General features: G+C 41.3%; 2 protein-coding genes across 3 annotated transcripts; one reads left to right on the top strand and one right to left on the bottom strand.

Annotated features, from left to right (window-relative positions):
• The first annotated feature begins 3 nt into the window (after positions 1 to 3).
• mapk9 (mitogen-activated protein kinase 9) lies at positions 4 to 20,679 on the top strand. Of its 2 annotated transcripts, XM_039813239.1 has the most exons (12): positions 4 to 204; positions 8,851 to 8,997; positions 10,266 to 10,395; positions 10,996 to 11,054; positions 11,387 to 11,525; positions 12,779 to 12,944; positions 15,632 to 15,703; positions 16,929 to 17,111; positions 17,558 to 17,682; positions 17,777 to 17,840; positions 18,275 to 18,346; positions 18,553 to 18,689. In XM_039813239.1, exons 2-12 carry the CDS (start codon positions 8,882 to 8,884, stop codon positions 18,687 to 18,689), a joined length of 1,263 nt encoding a protein of 420 aa, XP_039669173.1. In that variant the 5' UTR covers positions 4 to 204; positions 8,851 to 8,881. The 2 variants fall into 2 exon arrangements, with proteins under 2 accessions (XP_039669173.1, XP_039669172.1); XM_039813238.1 differs by lacking the exon at positions 4 to 204 and having other exon boundaries at positions 8,882 to 8,997; positions 18,553 to 20,679.
• On the bottom strand, positions 20,539 to 23,357 carry LOC120566670. The gene is made up of 2 exons (XM_039813241.1): positions 22,161 to 23,357; positions 20,539 to 21,147 (listed from the first exon to the last, which is right to left on the bottom strand). Exons 1-2 carry the CDS (start codon positions 23,126 to 23,128, stop codon positions 20,910 to 20,912), a joined length of 1,206 nt encoding a protein of 401 aa, XP_039669175.1. The 5' UTR covers positions 23,129 to 23,357; the 3' UTR covers positions 20,539 to 20,909.
• Positions 23,358 to 26,005: the final 2,648 nt, after the last annotated feature.

Raw genomic sequence — 26,005 nt, 5'->3', positions numbered from 1 at the left:
CGCTCTGTGCTTGTTGTGGTGGCGTTCCCTTCCTCCGCGCTGCCGCTAGAGTTAGCTAGGAACTGGAGGAAGGTCTATCTGATCTGTCGTGACAGCCCGTTCTCCTAAACTTTTCCAAGTCTAGGTTGTGCCTGACAGACGGAGAGAGTGTTTTATCTGTGTTTTCGATGCATAGGAGTGTCCTGGGAGCGGCGAAGGGAGAAGGTAGGTCTCTCTGCTGGTGCCGCTGCCGCCTCCTCCGCCGTATGTTGCTCGGTCAGAGCTTTCAGTTCAGCCCTGGCCCGATTACCGCATTGCTTCTGACCGAAGTGAAGAAGACGGGGACAGTAGGCCTTGGTAACTTTGTAACGGACCAAACGCGACGTTAAATTAACCGGGGTTTATGTTAGTGTGACTAGGCTGTGTGAACCGATGATTTCTGACTGTAAAACCACCGTACCAGCGGTGCTGCGGCCGCGGTGTGTCATACACGGGTGACTTCATACCTTTGTGTGTGTGTGTGTGTGTGTGTGTGTGTGTATATCTGTGTGTATTTTAGAGTAACGTTAGGCATGCTGCGTGTGGAAATAGTGAAAATTATCAGTTTTACATCAAGGTTATGTTATAACTTAAGGTTGTCAGTGTACATATCTTACCCATAGAACTACGCTGATGTAGCCTACCTAAATTGAGCCAAATGAATGACATTTCAGTAGGCCGAGTAGCCTAACGTTATGCTCTGGTTTTTAATAAACCAATACCACAGTTGCCACGAAAACAGATGTGAATGTGATGAAAGCTAACGCTAGTGCTATATTTTATTTGGCATGGTATATCAGAGGCAAGTTTCAGCTGGTCAACAAATCAGGCACCATGTACGCGGGATTAATCTGCCATGTCTGAAATCTGAAGCATGCCAAAGCATAAACAGGTTGGCATGGGTGGTTTGAGCCGCCAGTACAGTGGGGGTCATACATATGCACAGTACAGTACACACATGAAAGGATAACAAGATTGTTTCAAAACCAACACAAGTGGTATTGGCATCTTTTCCCATTAATACATATTTAGCATCCTTCATCCTCTTCAAGAGACACATCTCTAGACTCTAGTGCATCAGCAGCAGCAGCAGCAGCCTGAATGTAGTTTTACTCGCTCTGTGTTTTATAACTCTGCCACATCAGGATGAGTGGCTGAGTCTTCAGGCCATGCTAATCTGATACCATAGCGAGCTCACTGACTCCCATCCAGCTCCCAACTGAGAGCCAAGGCCACGTCAGACCCCAAGGCTGCATTGGACTGAACTGGACAGTAGTCATGATGAGCTTGAGTTGATGATGGTGAAGGTCATTTCTCTTATAAAGAGAAAATGTTGAAATGAACAAAAATCACATGCCTACATAACTAGGGAGTTAAAAGGACAAGGGAAAGAGATAATTATGCTTGCCTCCCAAATACTCTATAGTGCACATACAAGTATGTCTCCTAATAATGCCACACCTTATTAATACACTGGCAACATATATACATTCTCTTGCCATGATGAGGCATTTTGACATTTTAACTTTGACATTGTTCTGTTTTCGATTAGTTAAGTTTATGTCTTTAATATTTGAATGATGTCACGTGTTACTGACTAATCTCATTTACTAAAGCACTTTACTTTGCATTAAATAACTACAAGATTGACAAGGGCTCCACAGTTTAGGAAAATATCTAAATTGCAATTGTTTTGGTTGATTTTGAGGGGATAGTATCTTGGTAGAACGTGTCAGTATCTTGGTAGAACGTGTCAGTCCTTAATTGTAGAGTTGGTTGTCCTTAAGCTTAAGCTTAAAGTGCTTCAGATCTAGGTTATGTGTATGGGGAAATGTAATCCACTTTGGACAAAAGCGTATGCCAAAATAAATAACATTTTGGGCTCTTTATAAAAATCATAAAGTTTTTCTTCTTTTTATATATTAAATTAGATCAATAATATTACCAAAGAGAAAGCAAACAGCTAAATTATTCCTACACAGAAAACGCTTACATTAAAGTGCTCTTGTATGTTTTGGAGGCAGAGACTGGTAATTACAGTGTCCTCTAAAGAAACCTCTGTGACCAGGCAGTTTGTAACTTAGAAACTGGCAGTTAACATTGTGACTGATCAGGTTTTTATTAATTACTAAAACCAAAATCATGAAAACCATTATTATACGGTTAACTGTCCACCCTAGGATTGGATTTTGTGTGTGTGGTATTTTGCCATTGTATGGGCAGGCTTTCCTTTACATATTGATGTGTTGTAAATAATGATCTTTATTGTTGTAATTAGCTGTATCATAGTCTGGATCGATGACAAATCATTTCCAGGATAATTGCGATGTGTGTTGCCACTGTCTAACTCCGTTCTCTTCGGAAAACGACAACAAACTTTGAGCTAGCAAGCTACATGCTGAAAATGGCAAGTTTTGAAGGAAATTTGGCTCGTGCAACAAGGCAGTCCTGCTTAGTTCTTTCAGTGAGTGATTGTAAAGATTTACAAGGAGTATGTTTACGGCATTTACTATCTAACTGGAAAGTTTTGGGACCTATTAGCGGTGATTTGCTATGGATAAACTACACATGGCGATACACTGGTAAATTATGTTTAAGGTTTAACCATGTATCCAGCTAATTCAAATAGCTCACGTTACTGTATTGTGTGAACAGTGAAAGCTATAGTGCGTAGTTTCTGTCGCCCCATGAGGAATTCAAAGTAATGACAACAAAACTATCTGCATGATACAAGCCTTCCATGATCACGCACCCCTCTCTTCCACGCATTTGCTAGTAGCCGAGGAGGACACGGAGGATTAAAAAGACATGATGGATTTCACTAGAGTTTCTGCGCTCAAAAGTGTCCTCACAGCAGTGTTTGATACAGTGGACCATGCAGTCCTCACCTTGATTATTGTATAGGCATCCGAGGCTCAGCACTTTAATGGTTTAGCTCCTATTTGGCAAATAGGAGCTTCTCTGTCATGATTGGTGACTTCTCCTCGTCAACTGCTCCTCTCTCCTGTGGGGTACCCCAGGGTTCAATTCTTGGCCCCATCCTGTTTTCCTTATATATGTTGCCTTTAGGGGCTATTACAGGAAAGCACAACCTGTCTTTTCATTGTTATGCAGATGATTTGCAAATGTATTTGCCTATGAAACCGAATGACGCACTAGACTCCTTGCTTAGTTGTATTAATGATATTAAGTTGTGGCTTTCACAAAACTTTCTTAACTTGAACGAAGCTAAAACTGAGTGTATCATCTTCAGTAATTCAGGCACGCCAAACGGTCCAGCTTTGAGTTTGGGAGCTCTGGCTTCATACCTTAAGCCAGCTGTCAGAAATTTGGGGGTTACTTTTTTACTTTTGACAAGCAAATCTAATTTTATTGTTTGTTTTCAAGGCCTTAAATGGACTGGCCCTGGAGTATTTGTCTGAGATTTTAACCCTGCGTGAGCGTAACCAGTCCATGCAGTCTTCAAATCAACTGGTTGTAGAAGTCCCAAGGTCAAGGTATAAATGGTGGGGTGATCAGGCTTTTGCGGTTGCTGCCCTGAGACTCTGGAACAAGTTACCCCCTGATACTCACACTATTACAGATGTAGGTCTTTTTAGGTCCAAACTCAAAACTTATTTGTTTAAAATTGGCTTTTAATATGTAGTAGTGGTGTGACAATTTCCCTCTCCTCTTTCTACGTAACCTTTTCTGATTTCACTGTTTTCTGTGTTTCATTCTTTTTTATGATATGTTGTATGATATGTGTTTTACTCTGGGTTTCTGATGTGAAGCACTTTGGATACCTGCTGGTTACTGTAAAGTTCTATATAAATAAATGTTGATTGTTGATTGATTGATTAACTTAATTTAATATTGCAGGGCTCCAGACTGCGACCAAAATTTTAGAGTGTGCGACTAAATTTTACATCCAGTCGCACATGTGCGACCAATAAATTTGCCCCCTTTTTTTACACGTTAAACGTGGAAATTTCGGCACCTGAGAGCGTGTAAGCACGCGCAGAGGTGCGGACGGAGCAGACTCGTCGGCTCTGCAGTTTTGTTGAAGTTACAGTGAGTCACGGAAATGCCGATAAAGTGGTTGCAAGTGTGGTTACATTTTTTCTAAACTTCACACAGACAGCGTTTGCTGCAATATTATATTAATATCGAGGCGAAAGCGGTCTCGGGGCTGTTGACGTTACACTTCCTGCGAGTCAAGCAGGCACAACGTTGGTTTATCTGCCCTGGGGACTGACTGACAGGCTGAGGTTGTAAGGCAAGGCAACTTTATCTCTACAGCACCTTGCAGCAACAAGGCAATTCAAAGTCATGATGAAAATAAAACAGGCTAAAAAAGAATAATATACATACAAGAATAAAAGTTACAGTGAGTAAGAAATTAATAATTATTCAATTCAAGGTTGTAGGGCAGGTTTGGGAGGAGAGAGGGAGGGGTTTATTTTTATTTTAGTTTAGTAGCCTAAACAATGCATGTTTAATTTTAAGTTGAATTCATTGTAATTGTAGACTGGAGACTACAGCTGGTATATTTTTTTTAATATTTGTACTGATATGACAGCCATGGTGCTGTCGGTTTACCTTTTATGTTTCATCTTCAAAAGTGCAAAATAAACACATTGTAATTTCTATTATCAAAGTGTTTATTAGTTATACAGTGGAAATTAGTAGAAATGTGAATATTTGGTTAGCATGTTGATTTACGGTGTGTGCCCCTAAATTTTGTGGTTGCGCCCCTAAAATATTCAGTTGGGGGCCACTGTGCTCCTAGTGAAAAAGTTAGTCTGGAGCCCTGTATTGTATGTGCTGTTTTCTTTTGCGGGGTACAAAACAAGTTCCTTCCCGAGACCAATTTGCAGAGCCACCATCTTTGCAACCGGAGCTTAGCGCTGCCAAGGATGTTTGTGATTGGTTAAAATAAATGCAAACTACCCAGAGCATGTTTTTTTTCTCCTATCCTGAAATGTATGTGTGAAGGGGCCAGACCTTACTCTGCAGCGCTGTGAAGATACTAGGTCGGGAAATGCGAGACTAGCTGTATCATGATACTGTCAGAGGTCAAGCGATATGATTGTACCGCTATGACTAATGCTATGATGACATGTTTGCTAAATATGTCGGTGATATAAGTAAGCTTGTTTATTCTTTCTGTCTTTATATCCTTATAGTCTTTGATATGTCCCACTTGTAGCCTACCTGCAATGACCTAGATTTCCCTCAGGGACATTAACTTTCATCTATATTAATCGAATCCCTTTTACATTTGAACACATTCCTCAAAGCCTGCTGGCCAGAACTATAGCAGGTGACTGCTAGTGTCTGTCTTGCTTTTTGAGCTTTCATGCAATTTTCTCTACACTGTAGTTTTCCTCTGTCAGTGTCCATATATCTGTGCTGAGTGAGTCAACTCTACATTTAGCCAAGTCGTGCCTAGCTTGGCATCAAGTGAAGGATTGTACATATGCTGTGCCTGCTGCAGCTGAAATTAGTTTTGGTTATGATTAATGGCCCCTTTATAGTGTTCTTAGGTTGATGTGTGTGTTCAGTGCACCAGACGCTGAGGTAAACAGATACTGGAGAAAAATATCAAAGTGACACTTTTAGCCAATGCAGCCTTCAAGCTAAAACAGCAGAGCCAGAATTTTTCTCACAGGGAAAGGTGTTGCACAAAAGTGTTCATGTGCTGTGTTGAATCTGTAGCCTAGACTCCGTGCTGCCTGTATGTCAAGGGAAATTTAGCACAGCCAAGGCCTTAGCATGTTGTTTCTGCTGCACCTGCATTTGGAACTGTTATTTAATCAAGTGGGAAAAGCTCTGCTTTGATAATCAAAATATTCAGTGGGGAAAGTACTCAGTGGGGATATATGTGAGGAGGCCACAGGGAAAATGGGAGAAGCCAAGAAAATGGCAGATGAGTGAGGGAATGTCAGGAGGAGCATAAAGAATGACAAAGCCAAGGACAATGAGAGAGAGTGAGAGAAGCACAAAGAAAGTAAAGGTCTTTGGGTGTAGTGCGAGAGCCAGCTGGACGTACAACATGTGAGAAGGAGGAGACAAAGCTGGGGAGGAGAAAGTAGATGAGAAGGATTCATTTTTCATCTGAGTAATGGTGCAGTTGCAGACCCACACCTATTACATCTGAAGCCATATTTTTCGCATAAAAACCAACACAGAAAAGATTGCATGTTCAAGAGAGATTTAAAACCCAGGCTTATAAAAGAAACAAACAAACGGAAATAAACAAAAAACCAAAATGACAAGCAGAGACTCTGGGATTAGATAACCCAATCAAATTAAGTCATAAACACAGTGGGATCACTCAACAAGATGCATTAAAATACAAGGAAAATGACTTGTTGTAATGAAAATGAACTGAATAATGAAAGGTTTGTGTTCGTCGTATGCTGATATGTGTGTATGAAGAAGAGATGAGAGACTGTTTGGAGTTCAGTAAATTAAAAAAGAAAAAGTAAATTTGTAAGATTATTTTTTGGGCATTTTAGGCCTTTATTTATAGGACAGCTGAAGACATGAATGGGGAATGGCATGCAGCAAAGGGCCGCAGGTCAGAGTCGAACCCGCGGTTGCTGCGTCGACGAGTAAACCTCTGTATATGGGTGCGTGCTCTAACAGGTGAGCTTCCCAGGCACCCAGTAAATCATTTTTAATTGATTTTAATGTATTTAACCAGATCAATAATATAATGATTGAATGAAGATGGTGACAGACTTCACTGCGCCATGATAAATGTTATTGGAAACATTTTTAACAGTTTATATTGCATTATTATACAAAAAATGGGAATGGAAAAAAACAGCAAATAATAATATATCTAGTAAAATAATATACAGTATATGTATGATTTACTCCAAAATCCCCTCATTTAGAGCAGGGCAATATCAGTATCGTGATATGAGACTAGATATCGTCTTAGATTTTGGATATCATAATATCATAACATGGCATAAGTGTTGTCTTTTCCTGGTTTTAAAGGCTGCATTACAGTAAAGTGATGCAATTTTCTAAACTTACCAGACTGTTCTAGCTTTCCTATTATTTGCCTTTACCCACTTAGTCATTATATCCACATTACTGATGATTATTTATCACAAATCTCATTGTGTATATATTTTGTAATTCAACCCCACAATATTGTTGTGATATCGATGTCGAAGTATTTAAAAATATTGTGATATTTGATTTTCTCCACATTTCCCAGCCCTACCTTTATTTTAGTTTTTGCCAACACTGAGTGATATATGAACAAGTGCAAATTTGCAATAGGTGTGACCATGTACGCACATGCATCAACACGTTCATGCATACACACACACAAACACACAAACACACAAACACAACCTCATAAATACTTGACCTTCATGCCAAATTTCAGCGTCCTAGGGCGAAAGCTGTGGCCGCCAAACGGTGGGGAATGTTTTAGTCGACCTACCGACAGAGCAAGCTATATAGCCGCTGGTCACAGCTAAAAAAGTATATTAGCTAAGGCTGCAACTTAACTAACTTAATTCATTCATTGATTTACCTCCTTAAAATGTCAATAATCATAATAGAAAAGCTCAAAGTATGAACTTAAAAACTATTAACATTTGTTTATTTAATCACCCGTCATGTTTATACTTCTATTTCTACCACTAATAACAATGAGAATACATGATCAGTTGATTCATTTGTTATATGTTTTATCTTTTGACAAAAAAAAATGAAAAGACTGCAGATTTGGTTGGTATTTATTCATAGTAGTTTGATAGAAAACATGTAACTATAATGTTCCCTCCCTCCACTAATTATATCAAACAAAAGGCAAATAATAAGTCAAGTAGTTCAGCAGCTGGCAGTTGGTCCAACTCTACTTACTGAGATGTAGCGCACTCTGCAGTTCTTTCTAATGCTGTCACAGTGTTAAAGCTGAGACTGAGTAGCTTTACAATTGACACAGCTTGAGGTGTTTTTTGGCTCTATTTGATCATAACCTCTCCAATGCTGCTTCTTCCTCCTTAGCACTTTGTCTCTCCAACAAGGAAACCCAGTGAGTGTTTGTGTCCTTGTTGCCTGTCAAACAGACAAGGCTAAACTATCACACTCCATTCAACCTGTGGCTGTTTTCTGAAGGGATGACAAACCGCCGCGACTGCTCGCTGTTGCATAGCTACACAATTGTGTGCCCTCGCCCACACACACTCGCATACAAACCGCGGCCAAGAAAAATCCTCCTCCTCCACTCCCTGCCTGAGTAATCGATGCTAACACTGGCATTTGTTTTTTTATGAACAAACAAACACATCACGTGTTTACGTCTATTAACATGTATCAGTTACAATGTGCTCATGCCATGCACACACTTGTTGTGAAGCTGGATGCAAATCAAAGAATAATAACAGTCAGTGAGAGCTTCGGGAACACCAAAACATTTACAGCTTCGACTTCAGCTCCAATCCACTGTTACCGTTGGTAAGAAAGCGGTGCTGATAGATCGGTTGGCTTTAGATACTGGGATGAAAATAGAGGAAGTGATGCCAAGGAGAGACAGATGGAACCATATTAGGCCCTGCCATTCACTGTGGATTATGTGAGTGATTCAGTGGACTGGGAAAAAAAAAAGGTTTCAAGTTCCTTTTAATAAGTGTAATAATAAAAACATCACGCTGATATAGGATTATTAACGTGCTATAAATTGTTTACCACTCTGCACGCCGATTTGTAGATAGATGATTTTGTGTACAGCTGTACTGCCTGACATGAAGTCAGTCATGCTGTGTGGGTGTTAATCTGTTTTTTTCCCCCCTCTGTATGTGTTTTGTTGGCCTCCTGCAGACAGCGCTGGTGGTCCTGACTGTTCAGCAGGATGAGTGAGGCGGACGGCCAGTTTTACAGCGTTCAGGTGGGAGACTCCACCTTCACTGTACTCAAGCGCTACCAGCAGCTCCGCGCCATCGGCTCCGGGGCCCAGGGAATCGTCTGGTAAGCTCCAAGTTTAGAGAAATCCTTGTATTCCACACTGTCTGACAATATGAAATATACAGCATGGTCATTGTTAACTTGTTCTCACACTTCCCTGAAGCTGTATGATGTGTAACTGAGCGAAATATTCACACCCCAAGACTCGTGTTTTTTTGGCTGCATCATTGCATTAAATGTAAATATTCCAGATGTTTTATCCAAATCATCCCAAAATTCTGAATAACACATTTGATATCTTTGAAAACGTTGGGGTTGTAGTGGAAGTTTCCTTTGCAGCAGGGCGGAAGTTTTCAGAGTTTAGTAACGTGAAACAAATAAGACAGACTGAGACTAAAAACAAGTTGGGTTTTTGTATTTTATTAAAGATATATTTGCAAATAGGAGCAACATGATTTCACAAAAGGCCGCAGCCCAGTGTGGAGTCAGTTTCTCAAATGAGTGAACAAGAACACCAGGCTTATATGCATCTTCAGAGTGACAGCACACACCCACTTGGATTATTATGACGCTACAATTTTGACAGGCAATCTGATACACATGAAGACAATCAGAGAAATACAAGAGACATCTTGGAGCCATCTCACCTCCTCCTCCCTGTACGACTTTCAACCCCCAGTTGCATCTTAACTGGCATGGGAAAACTAGAGATAGTTTTAGGGTGACCTTGTAGCCCCTATCTGTTCAGACAAACAGTGCTCACATTATGTTCCAGACTGGATGTCTCAGCAGTTAAGCAGAAACTGAGATAAACTGTCTTTCAATAATGTGAGAGAATCAAAGTAGAAATAAAACATAAAAATATAAGGAATTATGCTTAAATGTAATTTTTCCCATTACAGGGTGTCCACTAGAATGTAAAATATAGTTATGTGGGTTTGAGGATTGTAGGAAGTTTAATTTGTTTGTATTACTGGTAAGGCTTAAAAATAAATAATTATTTTAAATACTCATAAATAAATACTACAACATTTCTGTATTGGGTAAATGTTATGCACATTTCAACCCCTAGTGGCTGCAATCAGGTCTTCTTTATGCTGCTTCCTCTTTGGGGATTTGATTATTGATTATTTAGTGTTTTAAATTGCAGAGAGAAAATAAAATCTTGCACCTCTTTAACCTATTTTAAAGGATAATTGACAAGACAGTTAGCTAGCTTTTTTCCTCTTCAAGTTGATGTTAAAAACAGCTTTGTTCTGCAGGATGCATTTATTTTGTTTCTTGATAACTTTCTCTCTGTCTGTTCCCTCCTCTACACAACGTGTAACCAGCTCTGCTATAGATACAGTCCTTGGTATACCAGTGGCAGTGAAAAAGCTGTGTCGGCCCTTCCAGAACCAGACCCATGCTAAGCGTGCCTACAGGGAGCTAGTGCTGCTCAAATGTGTCAATCACAAAAATGTAAGACCTATTTAAAGGATATGTTCACATTTTTTAAAGTCTGTCTAAATTGAAAGCAATAGTCAGGTGCCCATATGTACATTGGAAGACTTGAAAAGCATCCTTTGATATCATCTGTTTTTCCTACCCTCTGGAATATGTGCCATATGTCTGATACATATATAGTACTGTATTATAACATAATGAATCAGTTAAAAGTTTTTTATTTCATAAATTTTGCAAAACAGCTGGCAGTCAAATTTAAAATGTAGCTTGTATCCTCACATCTTCTCATGTATTGTTTCATAAGACACTTTGTGATTTAAGAATTGCATTCCTCCCTCTTTTGTTTGGCTGATGGGATTTACAGTAGGACTGGAATATGACTGGCAGTACAAAGGCTTTTATTTTCTGTTCTAAGAAATATTGAAATAATGTACAAACCTGAGAAAAAGAGAGGGTCAGCTTGCTGCAATGTGAATGTAATTTCTTAATCAGAGTGAGAGAATCCAGACAATCCCACTTGAGTCCTCTGCTCTCCGTTGGCTAGCTCTCCACAGTTAAGTGGATGTAGATGGGAGAGTAACAGAGTGGACTAATGACCTGTCTCTCTGCTTGCAGATCATCCGTCTGATCAATGTGTTCACGCCTCAGAAGTCCTTGGAGGAATTCCAGGACCTGTGAGTGGCAGTAGCGTGTTTTTTGGCTGCAACAATCTACTCGGTGCTTTTTGTAGGATTCAGAGATTTTAGCTGAAGCTAGCATTTAACTACCATCCCTCGATTTACCTGTCAACCTCTTCTGTTGCACTGTGTTGCTTTCATATGCTCTCTCTACCTTAATTGCTTCTATGCGTTTGACGCGGTCTCTTTAGGAACTCCTTTAATACCTTTTCTGCCTCTTTTTTCTGACCGTTCCTCTTTTAATCCCTTATCACTTGCATCTCTTATCTACCATTTTGCCATTTTGTATCCCTACTTCATTCAGTTTTCATTCCTTCCATGGCTTTTAGGTATCTAGTGATGGAGTTGATGGATGCCAGCCTGTGCCAGGTGATCCACATGGACTTGGACCATGAGAGAATGTCCTATCTGCTCTACCAGATCCTCTGTGGCATCCGGCACCTGCACTCTGCTGGCATCATCCACAGGGTAACAGGACGAGCAATAATTGTGCTGTGGGCTAAATGTTGATAAGACAGTAATGTTTTTACACACTCCGGAAATACCTTAAAGAGTAACTTAATATTTCACTGCCAACTTTTCTTTAAAATGTTTCAAGTTTTTTTAAATTTTTTTTTATTTTGCCAGCCTGCTCTGTTGCACTAGCCTGGTTGACACCAGACCCTTCTCAGTTGTAACTGAGAGTGGGTCTAGGGAAGGTTCATTCACAGTCCATTTCCAAAGGGGCGTCACCAACAGACGGCATCAACGGGTTGCTGCGCTTCGGTTGGCCGTCATGTTGAATATAAACAAAAAGCTGCTCACCGTCGCTGCGCTATCGTCATCGTGTAAAGCCCGCCTCAACGGTTGTGATTGGTGCCTCGATTTGGAAAAATTGGAAATGGGCTTGAATGGGCTCTTGGCCAGACGGACTCGCAGAGCAAATCTCAAATTTGCCGGAAGTTCGTCAGGGTTTTCCCAGGCTACTGTTGCGCCTGTAACCACGCCCAACTACTGATGTCGTGTACTGGCACACCCTGAACACTTCGACATCACCGATGTGAGGCGATGGGGTAGAACCACCGAGCTTTTGGTTTTCAGCTGGTGTTCATTTGCTCATTAATTAGCCATTTAATCAAGTATCCAGTCCTAAATATTTATTGCTAAGTGACATTAGATAATTTTGAAAGAATATCTGTTTGTTTCAGGAGTTCTTCATGAGCAAAGGATCATGTCTTTTGATTCTAAAATTACATTGTTAAAGCTATAGTGCGTAGTTTCTGTCGCCCCCATGATACAAGCCTTACGTGATCGCGCACGCGCCTCCACCCCTCCTCCATGCAGTTGCTAATAGCCAAGGAGGACACGGAGAATTAAAAAAAACATGATGGACTCATCAAAAGAGGTAATTATCTTCACTCGAGTTTCTACGTGGGAAAGTCACCGGACACCACAATCTTCTGAACATAGCCATACTCAGAAATCCAGAGAGAGTTGTGTGGAGCTGATAGTCTTAATTAGCTTTTTAGCAACTCATTTGGCAATGCATTGAATGTAACGGACGTTTATTAATATCAAAAAGTTACGCACTAAAGTTTAAATGCTACAAATTTCTCCAAAACAACCGGCATCCATTCTAATCTTTCTCCAGCTATCATCTGCTACAGGAAATAAAATCTCTCAAGAGTAATGTTTTTGGATGTGGATGTTTCTCTGGATTTATAGATTTCCTCTCCCCTTAGGACCTGAAGCCCAGTAACATTGTGGTGAAGTCAGATTGCACTCTAAAGATCTTGGATTTTGGCCTGGCTCGGACGGCCTGCACTAACTTCATGATGACCCCTTACGTGGTGACCAGATACTACCGCGCGCCAGAGGTCATACTGGGCATGAAGTATAAGGAGAATGGTAAGGACAGCCAAGCACCATTCTCACAACGCTAATTTGAAAGATCCTGTATCTAGGGCTGGGTACCGAATTCAATACTTTTTAGGCACTGACCAAATTGCCTCTGAAGTATCGAGTATCAAAAAATGGCTCGTCATTCAATACCCAATTTCAGCACCTAAGGAGTAAATCTCATCAGCATCAGTAAGCCAATAAGCATGCAGCATTCTTCTACCAAGATCTAATCATTTTTGTGATTGGCTGTTTAGCGTTACACGTCATAGAGACATGCAGGAAAAACTTTACGTTACACGCAGAGACGGGAGCTGAAAAATAAATAAAAAGATTTGTGCAGTAAGGTTGTAATTTCTTTATGTTTTATAAAATTTGAATCGAGATTCACAGTATTTCTATCGGTACCGGTATCGAAAATCTTCAAACCATACCCAGCCCTACCCTACTAAAATGAAAGTTATACAGTAGATGAAGGAATAAAGCTCCACTCCTAACACCACATTTTGGCATCAACAAAGGTATCGTGATCATTTGATCAACATGACATTATTTTTCAATGTAATACATATATATGTAAAATAATCAGTTCAGAAATGATAATGCTTTAACACAAAGGTGGCTCTGGAAAGGTGGCTCTGGAACTCTCCATGTCCTTATTGAACCACGTATTCACCTTTGTGAGCTGACATTGTTGATAACACTTTCATTTCTCTGTCCAATGCTCCATTAAAAAAAATGTAATTATAACAAAGAGCCATGACAATCTTGCCTATATGTCAGCTAGTTTGCAAAAAAAAATAAAAATCATCATGACGCAGTGGAAAGCATAAGGTGAATCAGAAACAGTGTCATCATTACATTTTGTCCAACAGACTTGATTGTTTGCGATACACAGCAGCATTTGAGTAAACGGAGAAGGCCATCAAAGCTGAACAGATGGTGCAGGCTGTTAAGAATAATAAGTGCACAGTCCCAAGTCTTTGATCCCGTATCAGTCGGTCTCTAGCTGGTTATTAGAGGTCCAAGCACCACAGGGGCTGGAACCCGCTTGGAACGGATTATTATTATTTGTACATGCATTTTTAAGATTGTGTTAGAAAGGCCCATTTTACATAAACTCTAAAGCAGTCTCCAAAAAGGCACCAAAAGTGTATACCTCATAATTGACTGCACTGACTTTATCTGTGGTCATGCATTAATTTTCATAGACCTCTGTTTTATTATAATTCAGCCTGCGGAAACACACACACACACACACCTAGTTCAGGAGGAGCCAGATATTCTGGTGGTTAGGTCACCAGTTTGAATCCAGCATGGAACCTTTGTTAAATGTCATTGTCTGTCTGCTCTCTCTCTCTCTCTCTCTCTCTCTCTCTCTCTCTCTCTCTCTCTCTCTCTCTCTCTCACCCAACTTCCATGCAGTGGCATACTGTTAGCTGGCTAGAAAAGCATGAAATGCCCCAAAAGCTTAACCTTTTTGAAACCCACTATGACATACTGATGACCAGCACAATAATTCGTAATGATTACGTTTTACAGGTAGTTGGTAAATGGCACTACTCTGCTGCAGTGGAGGTTGGCTGCTTACTCTAATGGCTGAAATGATCTCTCACAAAGTCCTCTTTCCTGGAAAGGACTGTATCCCTGCCTCGTTTTTCTCACTTTAAGCCTTTTCATTTGTCTTCTCTAACTAGAGGCAGAAGACCGTCAGGGGACATCGATGCTGTCAGGAATTGTTCATTTAGTTCATTAGAACATATCCAAGAGAGAGGAAAAAAAGGATTAGAAAGAGTAGTTTGATTAATGGTTTATACAGTCATTTTACTGCCAAGAGGATACTCTACAGTGCCATGCAAGTCTACAATAAATCTAAGAGAAACCTAAAAGTGTCATTTTGTAATAAATATAAAGTTGCACATTTTTATAACGTGTCATTTGTCTACAAACCACAGTCAAATTGTTTGTATCTCTAACTAGCTTAACTGCAAGGTGATGCATGAAACATGACATAGTTAGGTTGGATTAGAAACAGGAAGTAAGACTCAAAAGACTTGTCAGGCTGGCCTAACAGGAAAGCATTTTGACTACCCTGTTAAAGCAGTCACAATGAGTAGTGTAACCTGTCCAAAGTTTCAATTTAGGATTTATGCAGTGTGTTTGTAGACTTGACCTAAAGTGGTCTGTATGATCTGGAGACGTTATCAACGCGCCCAGACCTTTCAGCCTCAGGGAAACTAAAAATGGAGGGAAGAGAGGAGTTAGTGGCTGTTTGCCACACATGGGTGCTCTAAAGCAAACAGTCAACTCTAAGAGCGAGAGAAAGAGAGACAAACTCCATACATCCTACTCTGCTACGCGTGCACACAGGGAAAGTCATGAAGGGAGAAACAGCTGTGTAAACTGATAAGCAGAGCTGCAGAGGCCTGAAAGGCTGCATCTGGTTTCCAAGTCAGACAGAGAGAAGAAAGCCAGCATTAAGATGAATATGATGAAGGCACCAGGCCATGGCACAGCTAGAGGATTGACCAAAATAAGGAGAGCTAGTGTTCTGCATTTCAACGTTTGTCATTAAAAAGTTAAACCATGTAACTGCAACATCTGTAGTGTCATTTTACTGTGTGCTTAACATGCATTTTGTGTGTGTGTGTGTGTGTGTGTGTGCGTGTGTGTGTGTGTGTGTTCTCTGTTCCCAGTGGACATCTGGTCAGTGGGGTGCATCATGGGAGAGATGGTTAAGGGCAGCGTTATCTTCCAGGGCACCGACCGTATCCTTAAACACTCTCTGATCTGTTCCACTTCTTCCCTCGTTTACCCTCCATCAAACCTTTGACATAAAGTATTTAATTCATCTTGACAATTTTCTTTTCTAATAGTTTTCCTCACACATTAGACTGTCAAGACATCTGCCACCAATGCCCTCCAAACATAATCTTTTGAATAGGACCATTAGAGATTTCCAGCACACCCCAATTTAATCAGAGAGCTTTGTGTGTTCCCCGCCCTCTCCAACGGTTATGAATCTGTGGAGTTGTTTTTCAGATAGTTATAATCCACTTAATTGATAGAGGCAATCAAATTGAAGCAACTCAAATCATTTGCATTTATATTGGCCGTTTCTCTGTTTCTAATGGGTTTGGTCACCTCTTCACTCACCAGCTCCTTTCAGTGGCACTGTCCATTTGTACCTGAGTAGCTGAGAATGGATTTAGGGCCAATGCAATTCTAGGATAGATTGCTTTTCATCGGGGGAAGTAACAGCCTTTTACTGCAATTCTAAGTCACCAAGACCTCTGAATGTGCATATCTACATTTTTTGTTGTTGTGGTTTTTAAATGTATAACAACTATTGGATAGATTGCCGTGAAATGTAATGTACATATTCATGTTTTCCCCAGAGTGAAATGTAATAGCTTTGGTAATCCTACCACCATTATCAAGTTTCAATCTGTCCAATACTTTGGTTTACAATCAAAACTGCAAAACTAAGTTTATTTGTGTTTTAAGCCACCGACGTCTCGGCACTAGGATTAGGCAATGGTTAGGGTTAGGTGCCTTGAAGTCAACGGTCGCAGCGCTGCGTGGAAGGAGACGTTGGGGGCTTAAAACACCATCGAGCCAAAACTAACATCCCCATCAAACCTCAGCTGAAGTTTGTGTTTTGTGCTCATTGGCAAATGTTAGCATTCTAACATGCTAAACTAAGATGGTGAACATGGTAAACATACCTGCTTAAGATCACCATTGTCATTGTGAGCATGTTAACATGCTACTGTTAGCATTTAGCTCAAAGCACCACTGTGCCTGAGTACAGCCTCACATATCCGCTAGCATGACTGTAGACTCCTTGTCTGGTTTTAATATTTATACATATTATGCAAAGTGCAACAATTTCATGTATTTGTCTCTTGATTCCATGCTTGATCTCATTTCCTGACCCATGTACATGCCCATAATGCAGCGGAGTTCTCCCTAACAAGCGTCTTTATCCAGACATCGACCAGTGGAATAAGGTGATCGAGGTTCTGGGCACACCCAGTCTGGAGTTTATGAACCGACTGATGGAGACCGTGAGGAACTATGTGATGAACAAGCCGCAGTATCCTGGCGTCAGCTTTGACCAGCTTTTCCCAGACTGGGCCTTTCCTTCTGACTCAGAACATGACAAACTGAAGAGTAAGAATTGTAGACAATAAAATGCGGTTGTTTGACTGAACTCGAAATGCATATAGTTGCGGTTTCCTAGAATAGATACTTCAGAGGATTGTCAAATTTCATGGTTTTTAAATCTCTTACCAAGGACTCTGCCATAATACTAGATTTTAGTCAAAGGCATTTGTCGGCAGTATACTGATGCAACGAGACACTTCCCAAAAAAGAATTACAGGGACACAGAGGCTGAAAAGTGGATCCCTTACACAACTAGTTCAGAGAGTGACCATGCAGTTGTTCTGCCCTAATCTGTGGCATTTAGAGTTCACATCACTGAAAGAAGATAACACATCTTGACATTCCCGACACCGGAAGGGGAAGTAATCAGTTCTCGTGAAGACCACCTAAATGAAGTGATGTCATGAGCCTGTTTCCATAGTAACACTGCCCTTTCTCTGTTGCCATAACAGCAGGTCAAGCACGGGACCTGCTGTCCAAAATGCTGGTCATCGATCCTGAGTGCCGCATCTCGGTAGAAGAAGCCCTGAATCACCCGTACATTCACGTGTGGTACGACCCTGGTGAGGCCGACGCGGTGAGGAGCCTGTTCCAGTGGTGGTTCACTTCATCAGTGCAGCGGCTGGCTGTGTGTGACCATGCTGATATATGTATTTCCCTTTGTTTCACAGCCCCCTCCCCAGATTTCAGATAAGCAGCTGGAAGAGCGAGAGCACTCCATCGAGCAATGGAAAGGTAGGATGCACTGCCCTCTAGGGAAATCTGTCGGCATTGCAGCTTAACTTCTTTACATTTTGATTAAAAAAAGTTACAGGAAACTAAACCCAACCCTATTAAGAATCATTTTTCTTCCATATCTATATGTAGATATACATGTGATGTGCTGTGCAAAGCATTTGAAGTTAAAGCAACAAAAGAAATCCCATTTGTCAGTGTGTCAAAACCATAGACTGTTAAACATAAAGGTCAAAACACTGCCAAACCATTCTATAAAATCAGGAAATAAAGATTATAAAGTTTAAGTTAAAGAACATACAATAGGACCAATTAAGCGCAATTGATGATTGATTAACACCTATTTCACATTTTTTATTTACCTGTACCTAAAGGCTACATTCTAAGTACACATTACACAATGACAGCACCGAACAATTTCTGCTTCTCTACAGAACTCATTTATGAAGAGGTGATTGATTGGGAAGAGAGGAACAAGAATGGACTGATGAAAGAAGACTGCTCAGGTACGTGCATGCATTATCCTACTAAGGAGTTGTGTCGGAGCATAATTAGCGTAATATTGGTTTTCTGAAATTTGTCAAGTAAAGTTTTTTTTTTTTTTTTTAAGAAATGCACTGTATTAACTCTAAATATTCTTCTTATTTGTACAATTACCTATACGTTGCATCTCCTGGTTCTCTCCATTGTGTGTGTGTGTGTCATGTATCAGATGTGGTGTCGGGTTCAGCCTCCCAGTCGTCTTCAGCCAACGACATCTCGTCCATGTCCACGGAGCACACCTTGGCCTCGGACACAGACAGCAGCAGCATCGACACGCTGACGGGACCGCTGGACGACATTCAGTGAACCCCGTCCATGGCCACATGTGTTTGCCTGTCTGCCTGCCTCAGTCCTCCCCTCACATTTACAATATCAATCAATCACCTTCATTTCTCCTCTTTAATCCATTCCCCCCCACACACACATTTACTGAATTTATTTTGTCCTGTGTTTTTCTTTTTCCCACTTTAACCTCGATGAATAGGTCTATTTTTCTATTTTCTTTCTGTGTGTGTGATCTGGTTGGTCTTGTTGAACCTCTCCAACAACCGTTTTGGGCTAAGGTCAAAGCTGTATCTGTATGGTCAAAGGTTTGTCTTTCTCTTTGTGGATATTGTTTACCTGCATCAAGTACATATGATGTATGCATATTGATTTTCAGGTTACCAGGAGTAGGTGGGGGATTGTTGTTTGTTCCGTATGCCTGCATTTTAATAGTTTTATTTTTTTAAGCGAATATTGCGTTGAGACCAGAGGTTATCAAACTAGAGCAGACACGCACTGCACATAGACCACAGCTGCCAGCTACTCTCATGCATGTGACGCCAATACGAACAAAAGCTTGCCATAAGTCGACCGCACCAACCATCTGATGTCCATCTGGTGATCAAACGCTCATCTAAAGTTTGATGGATCCTTTAGTTAGCGCGCAGTATTGCACTCCATTGTGTGTGTGTGTGTGTTTTTTTGTTTTTTTTTTAAATGAATTGCCTCGAGTGATGTGGATTTTAAGCTTTCCTCCTGACAGCTAGGGGAAGCTGGTGTTACATTTCTCTTTCCTGATACTATGTACTGTATGTAAAGATGTCATAATCTGACCCTCATAGTCGCTGTAGACCATTTCACTACTAGAAATAGGTAAGGTGTGCTCATTTTGTTTAGAAACCCACCATATCTGTAGAACACCATATTGCACCCACATTTGGACATAAGGTACTGACTAACAATGTGTATATCACAAGAACATCATAATCCTGTAAATTTGGGGCAGGCAAAAAGATACATCTAGTATTCATTTTTGTGTTCTTGCAAAATATTGCACACAATCACATTGAGGCCCGTGTAAAATAAGCCTCTTGTCGAAGCATTTCATTGACAAATCAATGCACTGGCTGCTCCTTTTCTAAACCATTCCATTAGTACTGGAGCAGTCACAAAATGCATCATGAATCAGATATCATGTAGAACACATGTAAAGGCAGTAAAACACAAATAATTGTGTTTAACTTGCATGACGGCATTAAAGATGCTGATAAGATACCGTAGTTCTTGTTCTAAAGAGAAATCCGTTCAGGTCTATTCTTTTTCTTACAGTACCTTGATGTTCTTGGTTCTGAAAGCCTGTTTGATGCAGATGTATTTTATTTTTTTTGCCTTGTAAACCTATATGTGTTTGTGTGTGTGTTTAAAAAAAAAAAATGTACTGTGCAGCGCTTTCCTTCATTATCTTCTTTCAATCATCCTTAAAAGACAGCAGTCGCCTGGTTGTAAGGGCAAAGTATATGGAGGAAGTTGGCCCCTCGACAAAAAGCAGACATGTTGTGGTTAAAAATGAGGATGTGACTGTGGGGTCCTGAATGGAAATCTGGACCTTGGAACTCAAGATGGACACTTCAAAGATGAGAGAAATGGACTGTGGAGCTGCTTTTTGCAGAACTAATTCCATAGTACGATGGACATGCAGAATTATGACGCTATGGAGTCACTGAGGACTTTATTGTTGTACACTATATTTTCCTTTTCAAAACCCATGACCTTCTTTCAGTCATGCCTTAAATGACCTGAGGAGTGGCACATTTACTCCCACAAATCATATCAGATAAGGATCCTCAGAAACTCTTTTACCATGTTTAAAACAGAAAAAAGCTCCATTGCATACACTGTGCATCTCAACATTTTTGTTTAGTTTATTTCTCCTTTAATTTTCAGAGATGTCCTGTGTGAATGCAGTGACTACAATATAATCACCTGGCCAACATCTTCTGCCATTAACTAATAAAGTGGACATCAGTGATCATTTTCTTTCAGTGATGTTTTGTATATTTCTCAGATTATTAGAATAACTAAGAATAAAATTGAAATAACTAGATCTTTTTCTTAATTAGGGAAGGAAATATTCCATGTAGATATTGACAAACTACTATACGTGATCCTATCGAGAGTTTAAAGACTAGCCAGTCTTGTGCCCTTTTCTCTTTTTTGCACACACTGTTCATATCATCACAAACAATTCATGTATTATTTTTATCAAAAGCTCTTGACGATATATTCTGTCTTCTTGGCTTCATTGTTGAGCTCTCCGAAGGTGTCAAAGAACTGATCCATCTCCTTCTGCAGACTTGCATTGCGTAGTTCTGCGGAGGCCCGGCTCGTTTCAGACTCCGTGATCTTAGCCTGGACAGCCTGGTACCAGTGCCGCTGCTGTGTGAGGTTTGTTTTCAACCGAACAACCACGACCTGCAGCTCTTCATTTCTTTGCTCTAGGCTGATGGTAAAGACACGAGGAAGAAAAAGGGAAAAACTAAGAATATAAAAATGATTAGGTGTATATGAAAGGCTGAAGACGGGTTGAGGCTATTCTACCGATGAACAAGAGTGAGAGTCAGTCTGTAACTTGTATGTTGATTGTTTGGCTTTAGTAGGTTTGATTCGTGATGTCTGATATGGTTAGAAAAGGCAGAACAGGTGGCTGGGTTGAAATTGTAAAATTAAATATCTCCTTCCTATGCTCTATGTTAAGCTAAAAGAATTGTCGTTTTCCTCCTGTCCTTGCCAACCAGTACTAGTGACCTTACACTGAGACTTGCTCTATCTATATCAGTAATAAATGAGGTATGTGTTGTGTCTAGGTCAGCAGCATGGCCCCTTAAATTAGCTCTCTTTCCAGTGCCATTGGCTGTTTCTATAGGTCAACCACACAGGATGTGCTTGTTTTTTTTTTCTATTAAAATCAAATCGCTTTCACTGAAATCGGAAACATTGTGAATGTGTCTATAATAAAATAATAAATAACATACATTATATGGCACATCCAAGTAATTAACATAAAATATGTGATACATTGAGATTTCCACAGTAGACTGAAAACACATATATAAAGGTCTGTATAATTAGTACTTGATTAGTAACAATCTTAGTGCTGCCTATGTTGAATGTTAAAGGAACTAATTAAAGGTCTCTGTGTGCTTTGAACTAAACAGGATATAGGGTGAAGCTCGGGGTCAACTGAGCGAACAGAGCAGCACAGCTGAGTGGACACGCACACTTTGTGGGCCTGGGAACATTGTGTCACCCTCCACTGGAAATACACCAAGGGCTGGGAAACTCTCATAGGCAAGTCAGTGAACTGAAAGTGTAATACTGAAGCCGAGAGCATAAGCACATTAAATGTAGGACATTTCATTTGTCTTTTACATGGTGTGCCTAATCTCTGTTCCGTGATTATGTGTGCTGTGTAGTTTGAAATGGAAATGCAAGGCAAAACATAATGAACGTTACCTGAGTATTCGTGCCTCGTACTCCTCCCTCTGTCGGACTATTTGCTGTTGGAGACTAGTGAGGACGCTGCGGAGGGCACTGGCGGAGGGGTCTGCCAGGGGAACGGGAGGAGGCACCCTGGGAGACCAGGACGGCTGCTGGGCTTCAGCTGTGGGCCACAGAACCTGGCACCCAGCTTGGGATAGCTCAGGGGAACTTGCTGTAAGACGTGGGGGAGGTGGCATCGGGTCCCTCTGCTTAAATCCACAGGATCCCGAGTCCAGCTCTAGCTCCTTGTCATGCTTCTTGTCCTGGACTGGATTCTGGTCCTGGTTACTGGAACCGCTTTCGGCAAGGATGATCTCACAAGAGGACCAGGTGCTCTTGTCTTCACTCACTCCCTCCACGTCCATCAGTCCCTGGATCTGCTCAGGGGCCCATGCTTTGTACATCTGCTCCTGCCAGTGCCCCTGGAAGCTCGTTTCCAAGTCAAAGACTTCTTGGAGGCTGTCGGGGGTGACAGCGTCGGGGAGGTTATCGTACAGAGAGAGAGCACTCCTGTGCTCCTCGCTCTGGGATGGATTGGGGCTCTGGTTCAGATGAGCTCTGTCCTCAACTCCCCAGCTACCTATCTGTCCTCCTCCTCTCTCTCCTCCTCTTGCTCTGTTTATGCCTGGACCCAGCTCTGCTTCCCAGCCCTGTCTTCCCAGGCCTCCTCTCCAGCTGCAGTAGCTGTGATCTGGCCAGGCGCCAGACCCTCTTTCTCCAGCGACCAGTGTGGGAACCTTAGCCACAGCTGGGGCCAGACCAGGCTGAGGGTTGCAGGGGTCTGGGAGTCTGGTTACAGCCGGGCACACAACCCTACTCTCCATTTCCTTTCCCCTGGCTCTCCCTGGCTTGGCAAAAGGTGGGCAGTTGTCGTACAGGGGGTCCGTGGAGCAGGAGCTGGCTGTGGTTGGGGTCTCAGTAGTAAGACAGTGCAGCTCCATGATCCAACAAGGCACAGGGGGGTGCTGAGAGCCTTAGATAACTGCCCTCCCCTTCTCTGCCTGCTGCAACTTGGGATTTAAGTCTTTAGTTGTGGATTTGTGAGCGTGCTATGGAGCCTCCCCTGTGCCAAGTGCTGATGTGTCGTGGGGAGAGGAAGGTGTAGCAGCCCTCTTCCCCTTTGGCTGCCTGTGCCCTTGAAGCTGCTGCCTAATGGCAGACAGGTTGTAGTCCATGTGTGTGTCTTTAAGCAGGACTGACATCAGCTGTTGCTTTAGCAGAGCTTCTGAGGGAGGGCCCAGGGTGTAATATAGTCTGGCTCATTTCTAAAGACAGTAACACATAAATGGAACCACAGAAATAGACAGTGGCCATGGGCACAAAGTGTGAAGCACACACAATTAACCCCATAATCTGCACTTAATATTTGTCAAAAACACATAAAGCTGCGCACTTAAATACAATATAAGATAAGATAATATATAAAAAATAAAAATTCTACGGTGCTTATTAGGATTACATGGGCCTATTACCTTGGCTGGTTCATTGGTTTTCCTTCTCTGTTTAAATGCACTCTTTCTACATTAACACTGTAGGATGTGTAAGCCACTTGCTTATACTGTAGACAGAGTTCACCACACCAAATCTGCTGCAGTGCATCACTTATCACTTATCTTTGAGAGCCGCTCAGCGCTAAACCATTAAAATGCTGTCAACGACAGGAGCCAGGTGATACATCATATAGTGTCAAATCATGGAGGTTATGTTTTTGTGTTTTTTCAGGGTTGCAAGTGAAGGACACAAAGGGATGAAAGGAGGAATTTGCATAGGAGAGAGAAAAGAAATAAGACACACAAATTCTTACTCGTGCCATGGTCAGTGTGTCTTAAAACCACAAGGTGGGGCTATAATCAACATTATGAAAAGCCTCTAGTGTCAATAGGCGGTGTACCTTGAAATCATTTAAGATATTTTGAAGACAAGGATGATGATTCAGATACTATTCTGATAAAAACTGATTTCATTTGGTGCTCGAATATAACTTTGTATAATTGTGTTTGCCTCCCATGAATTATTTTTCAATTGGATGTTTTATAACTTCTTTGGAGTATGTTTGAGTTGTAGAGAGTTGGTTGGTTTTGGAGCCTTATAAAGATCAGATGATCCACTATCGATCAAACAGCCCAATGAAGAATTCCCTCATTAGTCATTAGTGTGATGCAATGGAGGAACTACTATCAAAGGCACTTCCTCTTGATCAGAGGAAACATCCATACAGGCACTTTGTCCTTAAATCCCCTCCAGTCAAATGCTGCACAAAGTACAGAGGAAGTAAGGTCTCTCAAACCGTTGTGTAACCACGTGATCATCGACTTACTCAATATATAATACTGAGAACAAAGTGTTCCACGATAGCCTTGGTGTCACTGCAATGCTTCACAAATCAAGGGCGCGCTTGCAAACTTCATTTCTGCACGGGCGCATTACACACTCAGTTGTCTGTCAACACTGATACAGCTCCATTCTTATCTGCTCTATGTAAATCAGCCTGCATCCTTCAAGGCTGCACAGAGAGGAGGAATCACAATATTTGATCTATTTGTATGTGGTAGTATTTAAATGTGGGCAGAGTTTCCTTCTTGTGCCATCCCGAATTAACAGAGGGAGATGCTTTTGGAATATGAGAATAGTGTAGTAGTGCTTAAGGTGCAGAAAATGCTCTGAGATGTTCCCTTCTGAGACATCAGGGGCACCATCCAGAAATCAACCAGCTGGAATACCACACATGTGCTTTAATCTCGCTCATGCCCCTCTGTGGCTTTGCCCTGACCTCCTTCTGTCACTGAACTTGTGATGGACAACCTCGCCGTCTTTACCCCCTCGTCCTAAACCCTGTGACCCCAGATGTGTGATCACAGCTTGTTCGCACCCAAACAGAGGTTAAGCTTCCTCCAAGAGCCCTTACCGCCCTGGCCCTCCCTTCTCATTCGTCCTTCTCTACTTCCTGTACATGTGCGTAGTTGTTTGTAGCCATGGCGACAGAATCCATGGCAACACAGATCCTCCATGGTTCTAAATAATAAAGGTGGATGGATGGAGGAAGATTGTGGAGAGGGGAAGGCTCTGTGGCTATTTTAGCAAGTGTCTCGATGGAGAGTAATTGAGGAGGGCCTTTGTTAACAAGAGACAGGGTCTGCTAATAGACAAAGTTTCCAAGGGCAACACGCAGACAGCTTCTCTTTTAACTGGTTATGGGGAGGCATAAGGTATATATAATCCAGGATACATATTCATCACTGGGTATAAAACTAAGACCAGTCAGGGAAAAGTGTGGCTGTGGATGTTGGGAGTGACGAGGAGTCGAGCAGATAGGCAGCAAGAGAGATAAGAAAGCAGGCAGAGTTTGTGTGTAATGTGATGGTGTGTTTTGGAGAGATTAACATCCTTCCTCTCTTTCCTCTGATCCCTAACCTGTGTGTGTGTGTGTGTGTGTGTGTGTGTGTGTGTGTGTGTGTGTGTGTGTGTGTGTGTGTGTGTGTGTGTGTGTGTGTGTGTGTGTGTGTGTGTGTGTGTGTGTGTGTGTGTGTGTTTATAGCTGCAGTGCTACCTGAGTAGATTATATACCGTGTCTTTGCTGTTTACTCATGTTTTATTAAGACAACCATGGTTTCATATTCAGTCACCTCAGCAGCTCTCAGCAAAGGAAACAAAGCCCAACGCCACACTGAGTCAGACTTTAATGCTTAATATTGCTTGAAGGCAGGGAGCATTTATTCAGTTTTTTTGTTCCAATATTCTGAGTTTCAGAGATTAATGGTGGTGGAAAGGAATTAAGCACATTTACTCAAGGACTGTAATCACGGTACTTAAGTACAATT

This window comes from Perca fluviatilis, chromosome 10 (genome assembly GCF_010015445.1).
Source record: "Perca fluviatilis chromosome 10, GENO_Pfluv_1.0, whole genome shotgun sequence".
In the NCBI taxonomy this organism is placed as follows: domain Eukaryota; kingdom Metazoa; phylum Chordata; class Actinopteri; order Perciformes; family Percidae; genus Perca; species Perca fluviatilis.
Note: the sequence above shows the minus strand (reverse complement) of the source record. Positions and strands in the feature narration are given on the sequence as shown.

Bases quoted from the DNA above. Each gene is read 5' to 3' on its own strand.
- LOC120566670 (XM_039813241.1), bottom strand. From the start codon at position 23,128: ATGGAGCTGCACTGTCTTACTACTGAGACCCCAACCACAGCCAGCTCC. The intron at 21,148-22,160 runs GTAACGTTCATT...CTTTACCATCAG, and splicing joins TACGAGGCACGAATACTCAG to CCTAGAGCAAAGAAATGAAG.
- mapk9 (XM_039813238.1), top strand. From the start codon at position 8,882: ATGAGTGAGGCGGACGGCCAGTTTTACAGCGTTCAGGTGGGAGACTCC. The intron at 15,704-16,928 runs GTATCCTTAAAC...GTCTTTATCCAG, and splicing joins TATCTTCCAGGGCACCGACC to ACATCGACCAGTGGAATAAG. The intron at 17,683-17,776 runs GTGAGGAGCCTG...TTTGTTTCACAG, and splicing joins ACCCTGGTGAGGCCGACGCG to CCCCCTCCCCAGATTTCAGA.